The 19163-nt window shown below is 41.6% G+C and overlaps 1 protein-coding gene across 3 annotated transcripts; it reads left to right on the forward strand.

Annotated features, from left to right (window-relative positions):
• The first annotated feature begins 991 nt into the window (after window positions 1-991).
• Window positions 992-18814, forward strand: C4HXorf38 (chromosome 4 CXorf38 homolog). 3 transcript variants are annotated; one of them, XM_077927381.1, is made up of 8 exons: window positions 1018-1287; window positions 6307-6440; window positions 6630-6764; window positions 8572-8694; window positions 9322-9471; window positions 10700-10867; window positions 13743-13911; window positions 14171-18814. In XM_077927381.1, exons 4-8 carry the CDS (start codon window positions 8578-8580, stop codon window positions 14203-14205), a joined length of 639 nt encoding a protein of 212 aa, XP_077783507.1. In that variant the 5' UTR covers window positions 1018-1287; window positions 6307-6440; window positions 6630-6764; window positions 8572-8577; the 3' UTR covers window positions 14206-18814. The 3 variants fall into 3 exon arrangements, with proteins under 3 accessions (XP_028583202.2, XP_028583201.2, XP_077783507.1); XM_028727368.2 differs by lacking the exon at window positions 6307-6440 and having other exon boundaries at window positions 994-1287; XM_028727369.2 differs by lacking the exons at window positions 6307-6440; window positions 6630-6764 and having other exon boundaries at window positions 992-1287.
• Window positions 18815-19163: the final 349 nt, after the last annotated feature.

Below are 19163 nucleotides of genomic sequence, written 5' to 3' on the forward strand. Positions count from 1 at the left end.
GGAAACATGACAACTTTTATAAAGCGTGTATATGGAAGCTAAAGAAAATTGAACCTTGTTCAATATCAATAATAACTGTATTTGGAGGTTACATTATAGCCAGTAATAGGCAAAATACAGGTTAGCTCTGATTTCTTTAAGATTATGCCCATCCCCACATCTTGTGGCAGTGAATTCCATTAGTTAATTAGTACTTCCTTTTATGTGGTTGGCCAGTCAATTTTGAGGGTAACTCATGGGTTATAGTTCTTCCATTACATTTATCCAAACGAGGAATACTTTATAAACTTTTATCTTGCTGCCCTTTTGGGTTTGTCTTTTCTTTTCTATTGCCAATAGAAGCTTCCTCAGGAAGTTGGTGGTTTCTGGTATGTACGGTAACTGAATACTGGTGGCAAATGGTCTGACAAATAAGAACATATCCTGAGAATATATATCATATATTGAAAATATATATATAGGGTGTCATGGACTTTTCTGAGGAATCAAGTACTGTTTTAGGTCGAATTACCACTAAAAAAAGTAAGTAATACCACTGTTTACTTTTCTGCATTTCATTTCCCACTGACCTCACCTTTTACATTTCTCTCAAATTTCACGCAACTGGTGCCGTGGACTGTACTTCACAAAATATCTTATGCCATAATAAATTTGCTAGCCTTTAAGGTGACCCTATATATATATATATATATATATATATATATATATATATATATTGCAAAGGACTAAAGAGGCTACCATCTGGAAATTAACATAAGTGTACACTATTTTATTTATGAAGCTAACACTGTTGAGAAAAATATGAGTGCCCTTGGGTAGGGAGGGGTCAAGATTTTTCCTCGTTGTAAATAGTCAAAGTGTGGTTTTAAGGAAATCGATACCTACCTCTTGCACGGTTGCTTAGGAAAGGGTCTGCAAGTGTGAACCTATAGCTGACAGGATGACCTCGGGATGAGCGGCAGCGCCTGCCTGCGCTCCCCTGAGGCAACGAACGACAGAGGCCGGCCGCCTCCGCTGCCTCTAGCCACCCCCCTGGAGGCTGGCGGGCAAGGCGGCAGAGTCGGGCATGCCATGGCGCTGGCGGAACTGGCCTCTCGCCTCAACTGCGCCGAGTACAAGAACTGGGTGAAGGCCGGGCACAGCCTGCTGCTCTTGCGGGCCGCCCTGCAGCGCTTTGCCGGCGAGCAAGTGCAGGCCTTTCACCGCGAGCTCGTCGCGCGCTCCTCCGCGCGCCTCAGCCCCTCGGGCCTCCGCTGCAGCGGGCGCTGCACCCCTCGAGGCAAGCAGGTGAGGCTCCGCCCCGGGAAGCGGAGGTCGGAGGAGGCTCCTGCCTCGCTTTGCCTGGTCGCCCCTCTCCCGCCAAAAGCGCGCTCGAGAAACAAACACTCGCGCGTCGTTCACCCTTTCCGAAGTGCACGTGGCGCGCCCCAGCGGTCCCTTCAGTGCCCCCCGAGGGTTTTTGCAGCCTGAGATTTGGAGGGTGGGGGGGCCGGGGGGGGGGAAACTACTTTTGCTCAGTCAAAGAGGAGGGAACGATTTTAAACAGGAGAAGGGGTTGCGCATCCCTCTTTTCTCGCGCGGAAAGATACGCGCCGCGCTCGTGGCAAGTTTCGGCCAGAACAAAGAACTTCGGCTTGTCTCGGATCCAAAGCGCTTTCTGCAAAACTGTTTCTTTCGAACAGTGCCCCCTTCTGCAAGGCGAGAGATTGCCTGCTGTACTGTACAGCATACTGCGCGTTTTCCTATCCTTTTAATGTATTATAATTTCATTTGTTTATATGTAAGCACAGGGGCAGCGCAATACGGCCAGTTCTCTCGCTTCTTTATTTTAATGTGGTTGCAGAACTTCCGTTATTTCATTGTGATATACTGAAATATTTTCTTCTATTATAGTGAAGCAATAGCTGCAGTGATGGCACCTGGTATCCTTGAGAAATTTGAAATGTTCAAGATGGTTGCCAAATTAGTTTTGATGTGAAGGAAGAAATCCCAAGAAATGCCATTAATTCTTAGATTTTTTAAAAACATTAGGGATGCTAGTCACAAACATGAAGGATGCTGAGCAATTTTATTTTTAGAGTGCCACTATGATGCACCTACAATCGTTAATAAAAATGCACAGTTGTTTCATGTTGCCAGTTTCACTTTTGCGTTGCAGCAGAGGGGAGGTGGGCAGAGGGTTGCTTTTCTGTTCCAGATTACGTAATCCCTCATTGGATTTTCTCATTTGGGGTTTAAAATTTGTATTTGATGCCATTAGTAGCATGATGGCAGCCAAGCTTTGGAATGGTACATCAAGCTAAATTCCACATCCAACTAGACATCCAGGTTTTAGCTTTTGGCGTGCCATATATTTTGGGGCAAAATGTGCACCTTCAGTCGCAATCCTAAACATCATAGCTGATAGGGCAATATTATCTGTAGAACTGCTAATGATAGACCCCAAATGAAATCCTTACAAGGAACAATCTTAGAGGTTTTGAAGGCTTACAATGATGTTGCGTTCAGGCAAGATAAGTGAGAATGATTAGAGAAGTCAGTGTGCAGCAGCAGTGGCGTAGCGTGGGTTGTCAGCACCTGGGGCAAGGCAAGTAATTTGCGCCCCCTAACCCGTGGATTTGCGCCCCCTAACCTGTGGATTTGTCCTAACCCCAGATGTTGCGCCCGGTGCGGCCGGCCCCCCCTGCACCCCCCACGCTACGCCACTGTGCAGCAGCTGATACAACATATTGCACTGATCGCATACATAGCAGTGAACTTTGTTCTGCAATCAAGGCTTCAAAGAGAAACAGTTTCACTAATGGAAACAGGCCAGGATTTTCAAAACATCGTAATGAAGAGACCCTGCCCTCTCAGAGTACTTGCACAGAATTATTTGAATCAGAACTTCTTACTTTAACATCTATGGATAGTTAATTTCATGTTTTGAAAAACTGCTGCTGGTGTGCTTTACTTAGCACCAGATTAAGATAATGACCAGGTACCATTATGAAGGTTGCAAAGAAAATTGCATAGAAGCCAAAGGTATGGAGTCCTGCCAAGAATGAAGCCCAACTGACGCTTTATAAAGATGTAGTTGAAGACAGCGTGACTCACTGCTTTGAAATATTTCGGGAAATGATTATGCTTGTCACCAGAAAATGATTATTTCAAAGCACTGCAACAAAAGGGAGTCTCTAATCCTGCCTGTTTTATTTATTTTTTATGTTGATTCCTACATACTTTCACTGCTCTTACCCTGTAAATGACGTGTGTGGAGTGCTTGTTTTCCTATATCTTTGAGACTTGAGTGGGAAGAGAATTTTGGAGGCGGGTCTTCCACTAAGAGAGACACAAGTCACCCAGATCTCAAAATATACTTGGTGGGCGGCATTTTCCAATTCTTTTGCGAAGCTGCCAAACTAATTTGGCAGCCATCTCAATGATTTCAAATTGCTCAAGGGTGCCAGGATGTCACCACTCAAATTATTATTTCACAAAATGTTATAGCACAAAAATTATATTTAAAAAATGGGCAGGCAGCACTTCACAGTTAAAATAACTGAAGTTCCAAAACTGGACTATATAATCTTATGCTGTGCATCATGATGGCAGTTTGTTTGACAATTTGTGTAAAATTAGTCAGTGATGCCAAAATGGCACCATTCGTATTTGAATTATAAAGAAAGCATCAGAAATGCTCTGGATAGATGGAAGTTTGTGGCTTTTTGCTTTGCTGCCTGACTAACATGACTGGAAGAATTCAATCTGCACAACTTTTACCGTCACAGAATCTCCATGCTGGTGAAGGCTTCCCCTTTTTGAATTTTGGGGAATTTTCTGGCATGGGTTGAAATTGCTGGAACTACATGGGAACAGCCACTTTATGCAAACGCCTTGCCTCATGGAGCAATCTCTGCATATGTGGGCTTCATGTACCCACCCATGGAGCTGCTTGCAGGCATGACTCAGCCACAATCAGAGCTATAGCTAGGTGATTTTGCACCCCTGGCAGAACTGTCCAGATTGTGTCCCCTAAGGTAAAGGTAAAGGGACCCCTGACCATTAGGTCCAGTTGTGGCTGACTCTGGGGTTGCGACGCTCATCTCGCTTTATTGGCCGAGGGAGCCGGTGTACAGCTTCCGGATCATGTGGCCAGCATGACTAAGCCGCTTCTGGCGAACCAGAGCAGCGCACGGAAACGCCGTTTATCTTCCCACCAGAGTGGTACCTATTTATCTACTTGCACTTTGACGTGCTTTCGAACTGCTAGGTTGGCAGAAGCAGGGACCGAGCAATGAGAGCTCACCCCGTCACGGGGATTCGAACCGCCGACCTTCTGATCGGCAAGTCCTAGGCTCTGTGGTTTAACCCACAGCGCCACCCGTGTCCCCTAGCCATGGACAAATTAGCTCTTCTTTCCGCCTCTCCTCCAACCCCAACCCCTTCCACCCATTCAATTCACCCTCTATTTAAAACCATTTCTTATGAGGCAATAATCAACATTTATATTTATATGTATGGACATATTCTTAGCCGATTTTGTCATCCCCCCCAATCTCCTGCGCCCCTGGCGGGGGCCCACCTCACCACACCTTAGCTACAGCCCTGGCCACAATAGCAGCAGCAGAGAGTGCAGCCCAACTTCTGTAATGCTTCAGATATCTTCCCTCACAGGAAAAAAGTTATGGGATATAAAATGATTCATTGATCACTCTTGTGGTACTTTTTGGAACAGCTTGTGATACTTAGGCCTGACTCTGCAGTACAGGACTATACTGAACAAAACATTTATTGACAACAAGGCTGACAATCCCAGGTTCTCATCATGTCTCAATCATGAGTAAAATTCACGGAATTGCTTCCTTGTGGCTTGGGAAGAAGTGGAATTGCCCACAGGTCGATTTGGGTTTTGAAAATGAGGGATTCAGTGAGAATGTGTGATGATCTGGGAAGCTTGCCTCTGCCACCTCTCTTCCCACACAGCCTCAAGGACACATGAAATATCAAACATTCCACACATCGCTCTGATTACAAACAGTACTCTCCATGTGCAAGGAAAGAGCAGTGGGCCTAGATAGGAATAGATTGATTTTTTAAAAACAAACAAACGGACAGGGTTAATGGCTCCATTTTGTTGCTGTGCTCTGAAACAATAATTTATCTCCCTACTCTCCCCAAATTGCAATGTGTTCTCTGGATGAGCGTTCAGTGCATGGCGGTATTCTTAAGTGTTTGTGAGTAAGAGCTGCCCCTGGCTCTTATCAGCCGCAATGCTATGTAACCAGCAGAATTTCAAGGAACCTTTCACTCTGCATTCAGAGTATGTGATTTGCCAGAGAGACAGAAAAGAGAGATAATAGTTAGAAGAAAGAAGGGGTGGTGGAAAGATACATGTTTTTGGCCAGAAATTGAAAAGGAAACCTTAAGAATACTGTGGTACATGTTTTCAGTTCTGACATTCTACGGGTACTTTGGCATTATAATGCTGGGCTTCATCTCATATCTGTCAGAAATTCAGTAGGTGCAACTTTCCGTGATGCTTTACCTCTATGATCAAAGGGAAGCTGTACCTGTTAAATTTTGGCATGCCTCAGCCTTTAAAGACACAGGAGCCAGCACACACACCTCCCCCAATATTTTTAGCCCGATGTATTTTAATTTTATTTATTTAATAAATGTAAGCTTCCTTTCAGGGTATTTTCGCTTACAAGACAGTTTATAACATGGCAAATAATAGTATACAGTGGTACCTCGGGTTAAGTACTTAATTCGTTTCGGAGGTCCATTCTTAACCTGAAACTGTTCTTAACCTGAAGCACCACTTTAGCTAATGGGGCCTCCCACTGCCGCTGCGCTGCCAGAGCACGATTTCTGTTCTCATCCTGAAGCAAAGTTCTTAACCCGAAGTACTATTTCTGGGTTAGCAGAGTCTGTAACCTGAAGCGTTTGTAACCCGAGGTACCACTGTACTTAGATTCCACCTTATTAAAATAACTTGCTTTCTACTTGTTTTGATAGAGAGGACGTTATATTTGCAACAGAATGGAATCTTATGCTCTCGTTTCCTTTAAGAAGTATAGCCGGTGACGCCATTCTACCCAACCCATCTCCACATGTTAAGTTTCTGCTTGACATGTGGCATTTAAAAACACACAAGTCCTGCTTGCAAAGAGCGCTCTGAATTCTGCTGTGGTGGCGGTGGCATTTTTTGTGCAGCTTATTTTGCATTTTGAAAGGATAAAGCTCACAATCGTTTCAAAGCACCGCAACAAAAGGGAGTATTTAACTATCTATTTGCATTTCTCCCCCTCCCCTTGATTCTAGAGTATTTCCGGCTTTTCTTAGCATACACATGCAGGAATCCTCAAAGGGTCTTAGGAACCGGAAGCCCACTAGAGAGACACTACGACTATGTAAACCCGTATAACCTTAACACCTCTGCCTCTTTCCTGCTAACAGTAAGCAGTCCCATCCCTAACTCCTTTTAATCCCTTTTTATTTACCGAATTGTAATTTGTTGACTTTGGGGACTGGACATTGTTTGATTTCTCAGACAATCCAAATTGAGTCCCACCCCCTTGGTTAAAAAATTTGAAACCAATGATTTAAATGACAGTACTTGTATTGGTGTTCCTTTTGCTTTGTAGTTTCAGCCTGCGTGCTCCTTGTGTAAAGAATGGAAAAAAGAGATTTTGAATCATCACACGCACAAGAATGGGGAAGTCCACTGGGGAAACTGCAGGCCTTGGCTCTGGCCATCTAATGCATGGGAGTTGGCAAAGGTAATGCCTGGAAGTTCTGTTATGTAAACAGAGGCGTAGGAAGGTCAGGTGGTACCCGGTGCAGAAAATTTCTTGTCACCCCCCCCTTGATTTATTTTTTTTAACCTGCAAAAATGGTTTTACGTTATTTCATATTTTCTTACAAAAGAGTAATAATAAGTAATAATAATAAACATAAACTTTTATTTATATCCCGCCTTCCCCAGTCGAAGTCGGGCTCAGGGCGGCCAACATCAGATATATAACATTGGTATAAAATCAAACAATAATTAAATTACCTCATAAAAACATGTCAGAATCAAATTAAAGTCTAATTAGATGGCTTTCCGCAGGGTTAGGGTTGGGAACAGTGCTCCACTGAATTTAAATTTCAGCCTTCACCACATAGGAAAACGGCCAAGTAAACAGCTATTTTCGTGGAGGAGGGTCAAGATATTAACTGATATGCATGAAATTTCACATATAGCTATATAATCCTTAGTGTAGTAAGATAAGACCTTTGGAGCAGGCATTTTTTAAAAAAAGTTTTTTATGAAGCGCCCTAGTAGGGCAGTAATTGTTCCTTGATAATTTGTCACCCCCCTCCATGATGGAACCTGGGGCGCCCCCCCCTTCCTACGCCCCTGTATGTAAAATGGATGTTCTGCTCCAGCTTTTGCAGCATGCATCAGGGTAGGATATAAATTGGGGATAGAGAAGCTGTGGCACTTCAGGTATTGTTGGACTACAAGTTCCCATAGGTTGCAGTCAGTGTGGCGAGTGGTCAGGGGTGATGGGAGTTTTCTGGCAATATCTGCAAGGCCCTATGTATAATACGGCTAGTTTTGAAACTGCTTCAGGAGCAAGAAGAAGCTCGTGCTGCTCTGAATTCTAGGCAACCAATTGCTACCCTCTTTTGTTACTGCCACCTTTTGTCTTCCATGAGTTTATTCAGGTTTCTATTCCTTCTTTATTTCTGGATTTGAACAGTCTGAGAATTCGCCAAAGCAGCATTTGTAAGTTTGTATTCAGTTAGTAAGATCAAACAAACTCATAGTAGCATTTTACTATATAGAAGTTGCATCTCTCTTTCTCAGCAAAAGTTATGTGATTGTGACAACTGCACAGCAGGCAGATGTTCAACACATGAAGCTGTGGACTGTGGTTGGCAAAAAAATCTGTTGAATTTTATGTCTGTATTAGTGTTGCTGGGCCCTGTTAGAGAAAATAGTGCCTCCATTTCCTCCCATTCCCCCAAGGAAAGACAGAAAGCCCATGCAAACTGATGTGTGGTGATCACATATGTATCTGTTTCACTGTGGCTTCCCACAGTGTAGATGTGTGCTCTGGGAAACTGTGCCTCGTTGTGGCTTCCAAGATGTAGACATGCTGTGAAATAGACATAAGTACGATCAACATGTGATGAAAAGCATGTTGATGAGCTTTGCAAGGCAATACATCTCACCCTAAAAGTCTCATCTACAAGTTTGGTGCTTCCTTATGGAAAGTGGAACTTGTTTTGGATTCAAGAGGGAGTGGCAGCCTAAGGCTGACCAACAGTAGCTGATCAGAAAAGTTCTAAATGGTGTCCTCCTGTATGGTGTGGAACAGTACGGAATGACTATGCAGGACTCCAGCGAGAGTATCCAATGGGTTTGTAAAGAGAAAAAGGACAGCTACAAGATGCTAATTAAACCACTGTTTTAGTGCTTGACAAAGCTACAATTAAATAAACATGAGTTCTGATAAAACTATCAGTTAGAAATAGTGTGTTACTAATAGCTTCTGAATCAGACATTAACTGCATTCGTTCTCCTTCACTGTGTAGGCTTACATGCCTCGTGGGAAAGCAGACATTTGTGGTCCAGACAAATGTGATGCATCTGCACTCTTAAACCTTTTCAACTTCTGCGATCACTTCAGTAACATCGATCAGAAGAAAGTCAGAGAGGTAATCCAACTACTGATATTGACATCTTTTCTCAGCGGGGTTCCACAAACACCCTCACCAGGTTGCAATCAGTGACTGCCTCTTCCATTTGGGCAACCACCCTGTCCTGTCTACAGAGACCTCTATCCACCCCACAGAGCTACAGTTCCCAGAGTTGTATAATAATAAATCCCTGTTCCCAAGAAATCTGGAAACTGTAGCTGTGTGCGGAGAGTAGGGGCCTCCTAACAGCTCTCAGCCCCCTTAATGAACTACAGTTCCTAAGATTATTTGAGGGAAGCCATAACTGTTTAAAGTGTTATGAGACTGCTTTAAATATATAGTACAGATGGAGCTTAAATTGTGCATGCCTACAAGTATAAAATGCAGTATAATAAAGTGCTTAAGGCTGGTTATCATGTAGCAGCCTCTGAGGAGGAGACAGTCAAGGAACATAACATTGGCAAGGCGTTCGCCACACGGGGCATTTCCATTCTAGTAACAACAATATGTGGCTCTGATGTGAAAACAGATCACTCAGTCAGCAACCCCTAATGCAGGGCTGTAACTTGAGGGTTGGTTTTTGCTTACCATTGCCCTTCACTGAGTTTTCAGTCTACTGGTTTTGCTTCATGTTTTTATCTCTAGGTGATTAAGTGCCGCAATGAACTAATGCATTCTTCAGATATGAAAGTCTCTTCTTCTTGGCTGAAAGAATTTGGGAATCATGTTCAGAACTTGCTAACTGAATTTCAACACATTCCAGAGGCCCAGATGGCTCGTACAAGGATAGAAAAGGTAATAGTTGCCATTCTTTCAACTTGTAGGCTGGCTGCTATTCACCATTTTTATTTTTATTTAGCTAGGCACAGTATTGAATATAGAAAAGCAACAGTCTGTATCCAGATGGTTTGCACTCTAAATCAAAGCTTTTGTGCTTGATCAAGGATATCTGAGACTGTTTCATAATTTGTTGATTCAAGGTTTTTGGGCACATTGATACAATTTAGTTTTACTCTTGAGATTACCATATCAAAAGTTTATTTTTGGGGGGAAACAAAACAAAACAATAGTACAGCATTTTATCTGCATGTTATATAGATGGAAAGGTAAAACTTCTGCAAGGCAGATAGCCTTGCATGGAGGCAACAGGCATTATGCTATGTGGCATTTAAAAAATAATAAAAACTGGTTAAATAATGTACCTATGTGGGAGAACACAAAAGCAAGGATACAAAATCTATTTTAGGCCCACTACTGAAATAAATAAATAAAAAATGTTCAGCAGACTTTTATGCTGTATCACATAATCTGCTTCTGAAACTTTCCATAGTTTCAAAACAGTTCATTTGTTTTAGAAAAGAATTTAAGTAAAAAGAGATTATTTAAAAATAGAATTAGTAAATGGCACGGACATTGCTGCAAAGGAATAGCCAGACCACCATTTTTAAAATTCTTTTAAAGTAGTTCATTACTATGCCATACTGCCTATGGAAATAAGTCCCATTGAAGCTTACTTCTGAGTAGTCATGCATATGATTCCACTGGGAATTGTTTAAATGTGTTCTTTTGCAGTGAAGGTATAATGTTTTTAAATCCACAGAATGCCAGTAAGTTTCACAAACTAATCCATTCCGAAAGACCATTCGAGTTCTGAAATGTTAGAAAGCCTAAAACTCAACAGCCGACAGCTAGGCCTCAGGATCTTGCACTCAGCGGAAGCACATTCAAAAACCAAAGAATTTACTTCCAGGTTTATGATGTTCGAAAACCGAAATGTTCGTCAACAGAGATGTTCAAAAACCGAGGTGCCACTGTACTTGGCATACCTCAGTATTGTCGAATAGTGTTGCTCATCTCTAATATCACAAACAACATTGACTGGATCCAAAGTAATGTGTAACTAGTTCCATCTGTATTTCTCAAACTTCATCCTTTTTGGGTCATTGAAGCCCTTAAGTGTCATTATTTTGTCAATAAACCCATAGCTTTTCATGTTCATTTTGTTTTTACTAAAACCCAATAGCTTCTGTCGTCTGATTGGGCTGTGCATGTACCAGGGGGAGATCAGCTTGATGGATTGGAGGGTGAAATGAATCGAAGCCAGATCAGTGAAATAGAAGCAGAACTGATAAAAGAGAGACTTCATGAAATCAGTCTTCTCGTGGAAGAACAAGGAATGATGTCAGAAGAGGTAACCTAATTTGAAAACATAAAAGCAGGCTTGCACTCATGCTTAAGAGTTTGATGCTGATAGGTCCATCTGTGTAATAAGAGGGGTGCATTTAGAGGGTTCCTCAGAATTTATTGGAATAAACCTTTTCAGATGAATAGATTATTGCTTGCCCAAGGAAAGCTTGTTCCATGCAGTTGAGCTCCCAGCACCTCCATTGTATTTGTACCCTAATAGAAAACACTGCTTCGCTTTAAAATTCAACTGGAATACATTTGCCAGGGTGCTTAAAACCTACCCCTAGGGCATGGACTGATAACACACAAATATAGACATCTTGCCTCACACTAAGTGGCTTTGGGTCAAGTCAGTGCCTAGATGGGATGCCACGAGGGATCCCCATGTAAGCTGGCTTGAGTGCTTTGATGGAGGAAATTACTACTCAGTGTTGAAATTTAGAACAGTGATCTCTTTTTTTCTGTGAAGCTTCTTTCCTTCAGTTTTAGCAGATGTGTCTCTGCTCCGAGAAAGAAGCTGCCTGCTCAGCCACCTTAGATCTACGTTACCTCTGGGACAGAAATAGAATCATAGTACTGGAAGGGACCCTGAAGGTTCTCTAGTCCTACTCCCTGCAATACAGGGCTCCTGCTCACAGCTGTCCCTGGGTGGGCTTGAACCACCAACCTTTTGGTTGATAACCAGATGCACTGACCCATTGCGCCACCTGTAACGGAAATGGGATGAGTCCTTCCACTGAGTAGCCCAGTTGTGCACAGAGGCTCCCAAGGAAGCTGTAACTGTACCCTCTGCCCCCCAGGCAGGAGTGATTTCTGAGGGGTCCAGGGCAGGTATTTTGGAGGGTAGACAGAAAGAGCACCCAGCCTACAAGGCTCTTCCTTGACTGAGCCCCAGGTAGCCTGCCTTTTCTCTCTCAGACCCCTGATGTAGCTTGTCACAAGAATGGTCCAAACACCTGAGAGGAGAAGTCCTTTTGACTCTGGCAGAAATGTACCCAAGACGTCAACAGTCAAATTTTATGAAGTTTATTAAGAATCAAAAAGAAAGGTAGAGGAGAAATGAAAGAGGCAGATTGTTTCTTGGAGAAAATAAGCAGCAGCTTTTAGATCAAGTCTGTCCATCCTGTTATAGCTACTTACAGTGAGGTGAGCCACCCAGGTGTAGAACAGCAGCTTTTCCTCTACTCCTGGATGTAACTCCTCCATATGCAGATTATGGAAGACTGGGGAAACTTAGCAAACTCAAAGGGACAGATGGAGGAGAGCAGGCGGAGCTTCCATTTTATACTTCCTTGTGTCTGCTTAGTTGTAGGTGATCAATGATGGAGAAACGCGTATCTGTTAAAAACCATCCTCCCCTAGTATTTCAGTGAAAAAAGGAATTACTCATCTGTTTGCAATACAAACAATTCCAGCTTGTGCAAGAACGTAGGGACCTGAATGTTGACATTTGGCGTCTCTTTATTTTGTGTTCAATGAATGTAAATTATACTTATAGCACGTATGTGCCCATCAACTCGGTTTTGAGGCCTTGTGGTAAAGGTCACAAGTACTTTTGAGTCTGTGAAGGCTTTGAATCTTGCACTGATCACAGAGTTGACATTACGTAGCTCCCTCCAAATGCCAACAGAGAGTTACTTAAGGCGCATGATCTTGCCATTCACGAGAGAACAACCTGCTCCCCGTGATCTTGCTGGTTGAAGCAGCCTCATGCTCCCTCAACAACTATCAGTTGGTTACTTCAGAATTACCTTGCCCCCTCCCCCTGAGGTAAAGGCAGAGGAGCCTGTTGCCAGAAGAAAGAGCAGGCAGCAGCATATAGCTAAACCTGCAACATGCTTGGGAGGCAGCTACTGAAAAGCTTTTGAAGCCCACTTCAAAATATATGTATTTGAAGTGTTTCTGTCATGTATTGCCTTGGGAATTTTGTGTGCGTGTATCTGTGGAAACATAATTAATAAATGCAATAGAATGTTTAGGGAATTAAATGGCTGAATATAAGGAAATTCCATCCCCCTCTTAGTTTGTGAACTGCTTAAATCCATTTGCATAGTAATTAAATAAATGGAATCAAGTAAGTTATTCATGTATTCACTGGATATATATTTTTTTAACGGCGAGAACCGGAGACCACTCAGTGTCTGAACTAATGAACTCTTCTAGTATTGCGAGAGACATTGCCGTGTTCTTTTTTCCCTTCTTTGTATTGTGTTGGTTGATAGTGATGAATATAGGATGGAATGTAGTCTTATAGCTGAATGGGTTTCTTGTCCTGCCCTTTACCTGCCACTTTAGTACAGTCAGCAAAGGGCTTGCTGCCCACAGTTGTGGCACAATTAATTTTTGTCCGATGCTGCATTTTCCTGTGCTTCACTGATATGCCTAACATTGCTCACTTCATTCATTGCTCTGCTGTCAGGTAACTCGTGGCTTTTTTCCCCATATTAGCTTCCTGGTTTCAGCTTTAAAGATTATACACTTCTAGCTTCAGATGAAGTGGCAAGTTCTGCAGGTAAAATAGTAAAAAGGCTTTTTTTAGAAGGAAAAAAACCCATTTGTCTACTGCTTTATAGAAACCTTTTTAAATTAGGAATTGCAGGTCTTGCAAGAAGCATTGGAAAGAGAGAGAAGCAACAGACAAACCAGAGAACAGGGTTGGTGTAGCAATTTGTGTGCATTGGGTTGGCGGTGATAAGCTGAAATTCAGATCCATCTTCTGCTATGAAACTCTCTAGGCAGTATCAAACACTTACTTGCCTGAGATGCTTTTGGTGAGGTGGTAATAAGAACAAAATAAGATCCTGGCAAAGGCCCATCTAGTCCAGCACCCTGTTCTCATTTCACATTCTTTACTCACAAGGTATTTCTCCCCCTCTTAGGATTTAAACAGAATACAAATTGTAAAGGATTTCTTAAATGGCAACCATGATCTTCAAAGAAGTTTGCAGGCTGAAATGCAGAACCTAGAAGACCTCGTGCAAAAATTGTACGGCCAAAAACAATCCACGAAAGAAACCCAGGAAGTGAACGATGAGGAGACAGATGAAGGCAAGTGCATATGTTTAAAATGAAATTTGTGTTTTATCGCTCTAACAAGTTGCATAGCAAAACTTGCTGACACATTGTAAGGTGTGAGGAAAGAATACCACCTTAGGAAGGAATACCACCTTACAGAAATAATAATATGCAGCTTTGAGATTGCTTTTATTTGGATTGCCACAAGGCAGACCTTTGGTAAATAAGGGCAGGTGCTATTCTTAAGTATGCAATATGTGTAATGTTGTCTGTGCTTTTGTTTAATTTTTAGATTGTCATTTAGAAAAAAGGAAGCGAACAATATGAAGAATGTGACTCTACTGTGAAGATGTCATGCATTACCAAATGGGAAACTTGCATAATTCCACAGGAATGCTCATTTAAAGAACGATCCTTTTTTCAAGTTATATTGGAATTTGGAGAATAAACCTGAAGGGTCAACAGTCATTTCCTTAAAAATTCCAGTTTCCTTTGAACTGTATTATGGTTTGCTTTCAGAGGTTTAGTATTTTGCTGTCTACCCAGGACAGTTTGATTTGTTTCACCTCTGTGCAAATGTTTTGACCATACTACTTCCTCTTGACAACTATCAATTTTGTAATCTCTCTATTTTACATTGCACCAAATGCAATCTTAATTTGTGTAGCCCCATTAGGACATGACCCCTCCTAACTCTTTTGTTTAACACAGCCTTTATCTCATGGAACTAAATAGTGGCTGCATCCACATGACAGTTCTTTTCCATCTCCATGATGTTTCTCTGTTAATTTCTACATTAATGCAAGTCCAAGACTCAAAATTTAAATACTTCCAAGTTCACCATGAGCAAAATCATGTGAGGATTCTTTGTTTTCATTAAATAAGTTACTACAGTCCAGGAACAATGATCATTTACTACTGTGTCTTAATGTGCTCTTTCCTAAGTGTGAAGTAGGGCGGGGGGGAATTAATACACGGAGCTCCAACTTAGGGAGTAGTTGCAGCAAGTCTGACAATGTTTGTCAAATACTCTAAACGTGAAAGAAATTACTTGTAAGATAGGAAAAAATCCAGCAAAGAGGCCCTTTTCACAGCAACTGAACCTGGTAAACTTGAAAGAATTTACCATATTTTTTGCTCTATAAGACACACTTTTTCCCTCCTAAAAAGTAAGGGGAAATGTGTGTGCGTCTTATGGAGCGAATGCAGGCGGGAGGCTCTGCTCAGCGCTCCCTTTAAAGAATATTTTTTTCCTTGCATTCCCCCTCTAAAAACTAGGCGCGTCTTATGGTCAGGTGCGTCTTATGGAGCGAAAAATACAGTGAATTTTGAGTCTTGGACTTGTATTAACCAAATTCCTGGACAGGGGATCAGTAGCTTTGCAGGAACATGAAAACCACCGTGGGTTATTTCAGAAAAGCATTCAGATAAGCTGAATGCCTCTGGTGTAACTGCTGGCTTCTCTCAAGTGTAAAGGGGCTAGCATAGGGTCTTGAAATTTAATTACATTTGAATGGCTGATATAGGACTTGCATGAGTTAGTATGTTAAACAGGAGAGGAGGAGTGAGTACCCTCTCTGAAACTGCCTGCATATAAAGTCAGAATAACGGAAATATGAAGAAAAAGCAGGTGCTTAAGTAATAAGCCATTAGTATAACACAAATCTTGACAAGAACAGACATTTATTCCATATAAATTAGGGGGGGAAACATTGTCCTCTAATGCACACATGATCCTTTTAGGGGAGAGAATGTGCTTCAATACCTGTTTCATTATAAGTTAGAGGGATGCGGTTTAGAAGGCTGATGATAGACTCTCAAAAATCCATCCAAATCCAAGGTTTCGTCACTTCAACATACATAACAATGAACTGCCACTCTGATACAACTGTATAACATGGCATTATTTGTTAGGATCATGTCCTATTTAATATCTCAGGCAGGACTAGGTACAAAAAAATGGCCTTCTCTCAGCTGTCTCGGTAAAATCACCTGCGTTTTCAAAAGGCTTCTTGCATATATCACAGCTATAAACCACAAAATCTAGTGGTCTACTCAATGCCAGTAAAAAAAGAATGGAATAGTTTGATAGTGATGAACTTGTCCAATTTGTTCCAGTAGATAAAATACTCCGATTGTGAGTCAAAAGCCTTATGTTGTCCCACACTATGAATTGCTGGAGCCCAGTTAATAAATACAGGCTCCATAATCGGACAAAAACTTGAATCAGTTAACAGTTGATAAAGGGCACAAGCATGCTAATGGATTTAGATATGTCTAACTCTCTGCAGTTTTCATTTTACATTACTAGGCAGTTTTAATTTCAGATTTCATTTTAGGACTGATTTGTTAGTTTTAGGATTGAAAAACAGGTGCTTGATCTAGTAATAGATCTGCTGATCTGCAACAGGACTGATCAAACTTTTAACTTATATCAAGTAGCTTATGTACCTGGTAACCACTATAGCAGGTTTTTTAGACTGGAGGACACTTCAGTTAGAAAGTAAAAGTTTCATACAGAATCTTTGTATATAAAGAATAAGTACTCTAAAGCAGAAAACATTTATGTCTACTGCTAGAGATGGAAAGATTGCACTAAAACTGGAAGTAAAGTATTCTTCATATATCGTTTTTGCAATTATACATCTAATTTCACCTCTAAAAATGGAATTCAAGCAGCTAGTTAATGTAATCTGGGAGCACAAACCTATCATGTTTAACCTCAATTGGGCTGGAAGACACAGGCCACTTAACACATTACAGTGTGCAAGCTGAAGACACTGACCTGACAGAGACTGGAAGAAGCTGCCATGAAGAAACCTGTTGCAAGATGTGACCAACACAGACTTTGTGTGGCTGAAATTCTTGAAGAAGCCATCAATATTTTCAACAGCAGCTCTTATAATGAACCTAGTTGGTGCCAAGAACACAACTGCAGAAGAATCATTGGGGAAAAGGATAAAGCCGGGCAATGAAAAAGCATTTGTAAGCAAGATCGGCAGCACTCAGAAGATGACTTCTCATCGCAAAAGGAAAAGGGCTGTATCTTCTCAGTGCCCAACTGGCAAGGTGTTTGAGAAAAAACTGGTAGAGGACAAAGTTAAGAAGAAGTTGGAAGAACTTGAAGCCAGCCACCAAAAAAAGGAGGTCATTTGTAGAGCTCTGCAGCTGGAAAAGGTGAAGCAAAGGAAGGAAGGAAGAAGAGGCTGAACAACAAAGGAAACAAAACTGGAGGAGGGGGGGAAACCACAGTTGGGGGAAAAGAGTCAGAAGTGTAAAGGTCACCTTCGCAAGGCGCTGCAGGCTTGGGAGCAGATGGAAGAAGAGAACACAGCTTGAGCAAAAGCTTGCTCAGCAAGTTGGTTGAAGCATGGAGAAGAAATCTACTAATACAAACAGCTATACACCCATAATATACACTACGTGACACTAGTGTAGTATTTGAGGTTGTGAGAAGTCCTCAGTTGGAAGAAATCTTCAACAGCAAGCCATGCTACTTCAAACACAACTGTCCTATAGTGTAGAACTCTCCACCACACCCAGGTGGCAAAACATGCTCTCAAAAGAGACCACCTAGATCTCGTGTATCTGGTGTTTTTGTGCATGACAGTTTTTTGTCGCTTTAAAAAATATGTTACATTCTTCTTATTTATATTAATTATATGTTTTTCTTATTTGTGCTAATGAATGGTGTACTCTGTTGGCACCCTTTAAAAAAAAAAGCGCTGCCGCCGCCACCAGCAGCAGCAGCATAAGAGCAATGCAGCAGCTAGGACAACTTTGACCACCTTTCTGCTCGTCTTTTGCTTTGCTCTCCCCTTTCTGCTGCCACCCAGGTATTTGTTTCACAACTGATATATGGTTCCCAGGTGTGCAATTATAAAAACACTGCTCCTTTTGAAATTTTACAAACTAAATTTTATTGCTCTTTGCTGGGGATTTCATCCTGTGTGCCCAACGTAGCAGTTCACCTGGAGGTCGGGCAAATTCCAGTTAGGTCCCAGATATTCACTTTGAAGATCCATTATTGGTTAAAACTGATTTTCTTCCTGGTAGGGCTGGCACTCTTAACTTTAATAGTTACATGCCAAACAAAATGGAAATCCTCACTGCAAGAGAAACTGAGAAGCCAAGGGTTCGCACCTCAGGCTCTGATACCTTGTGGCATAGCTGTCAACTTTTCCCTTTTCTTGCGAGGAATCCTATTCGGAATATGGGAATTTCCCTTAAAAAAAGGGAAATGTTGACAGCTATGCCCTGTGGATATGAGAAAACCAAATCCACAATTAAGCAATGAATCTTGGATGCTGATTTGCAATGCCATGTGCATGAAATGGCCAGGTATCCAGAAATTAAAGGTAATGGGAGGGGGTTTACTCCAGCGAGGTATTTATCCAAGCTAGAAAAACCCAAATTTAGATGATCGTTTACCCTTGCCAGGCTCAATGTCCTACCATCTGCATTACTGCAAGCTGATTTGAAGGTAAAACATATTCAGAGAGAATATGCCCATGTGGTTTGAAGGAAGTTGAAGCTGTTACTCATGTCCTACAATACTGTCATTATTATAGGGACATATGTTGTATATTTATCACTCCAATCATGCAGCGAATCCCAAGCAGATCTGATGACCACTTCAAATATCTAATAGAGGAAAGTAGCTAAATTCTGTGCTGCTGCTATAAAATTAAGGAGACAAGCTCTGAATGAATTTAATGGCCAATGTCTTAACACACGTATTTTAAATTGGCAGTTAAGGTTTTAACCTACATATTTCAATTGTTTTATATCTATTTTTTATCGTGTTCTAGCTTATAGAGTTTAAATTTATTCATATTTACATGTTCTCTACTGCTGTATATGTCTGCATTTCTTGTCTGTGACTGTAATAAATCAATTTAAAGCTGCTCTCCTTGATAGGAGGACCAACCCAGAAGATCCTGGACCACTGATTTACAGCCAGTAGGTTGGCCCCCAGCAAGGGTGGCCACAAAAATCACACCTTTCCACTCTGTCTTGCACTGGTGATTAACTCAGGAGGTTAAGAGGGATAAAAAGCACCAGGCCAATGTGAACGCTTTTGGGGGGGGGGGTGGTTAGGAAGAAGGGTGGCAGTGTGGAGTTTTTGTATTCATCTAGTAGTTCGTGAATGGCAGCGTTGCTTTATTGTTTGCATATTGCTTACGTTTCTACTGTTATGTGTTGAGCTGCTGTATTGTTTTTGTTCCCAATATGAATAAGAATAGGCTGTATTTACAGATATGCAGTCATTGCAGTTGCACTAA

The sequence above is a fragment of the Podarcis muralis genome, chromosome 4, assembly GCF_964188315.1.
Source record: "Podarcis muralis chromosome 4, rPodMur119.hap1.1, whole genome shotgun sequence".
NCBI lineage: Eukaryota > Metazoa > Chordata > Lepidosauria > Squamata > Lacertidae > Podarcis > Podarcis muralis.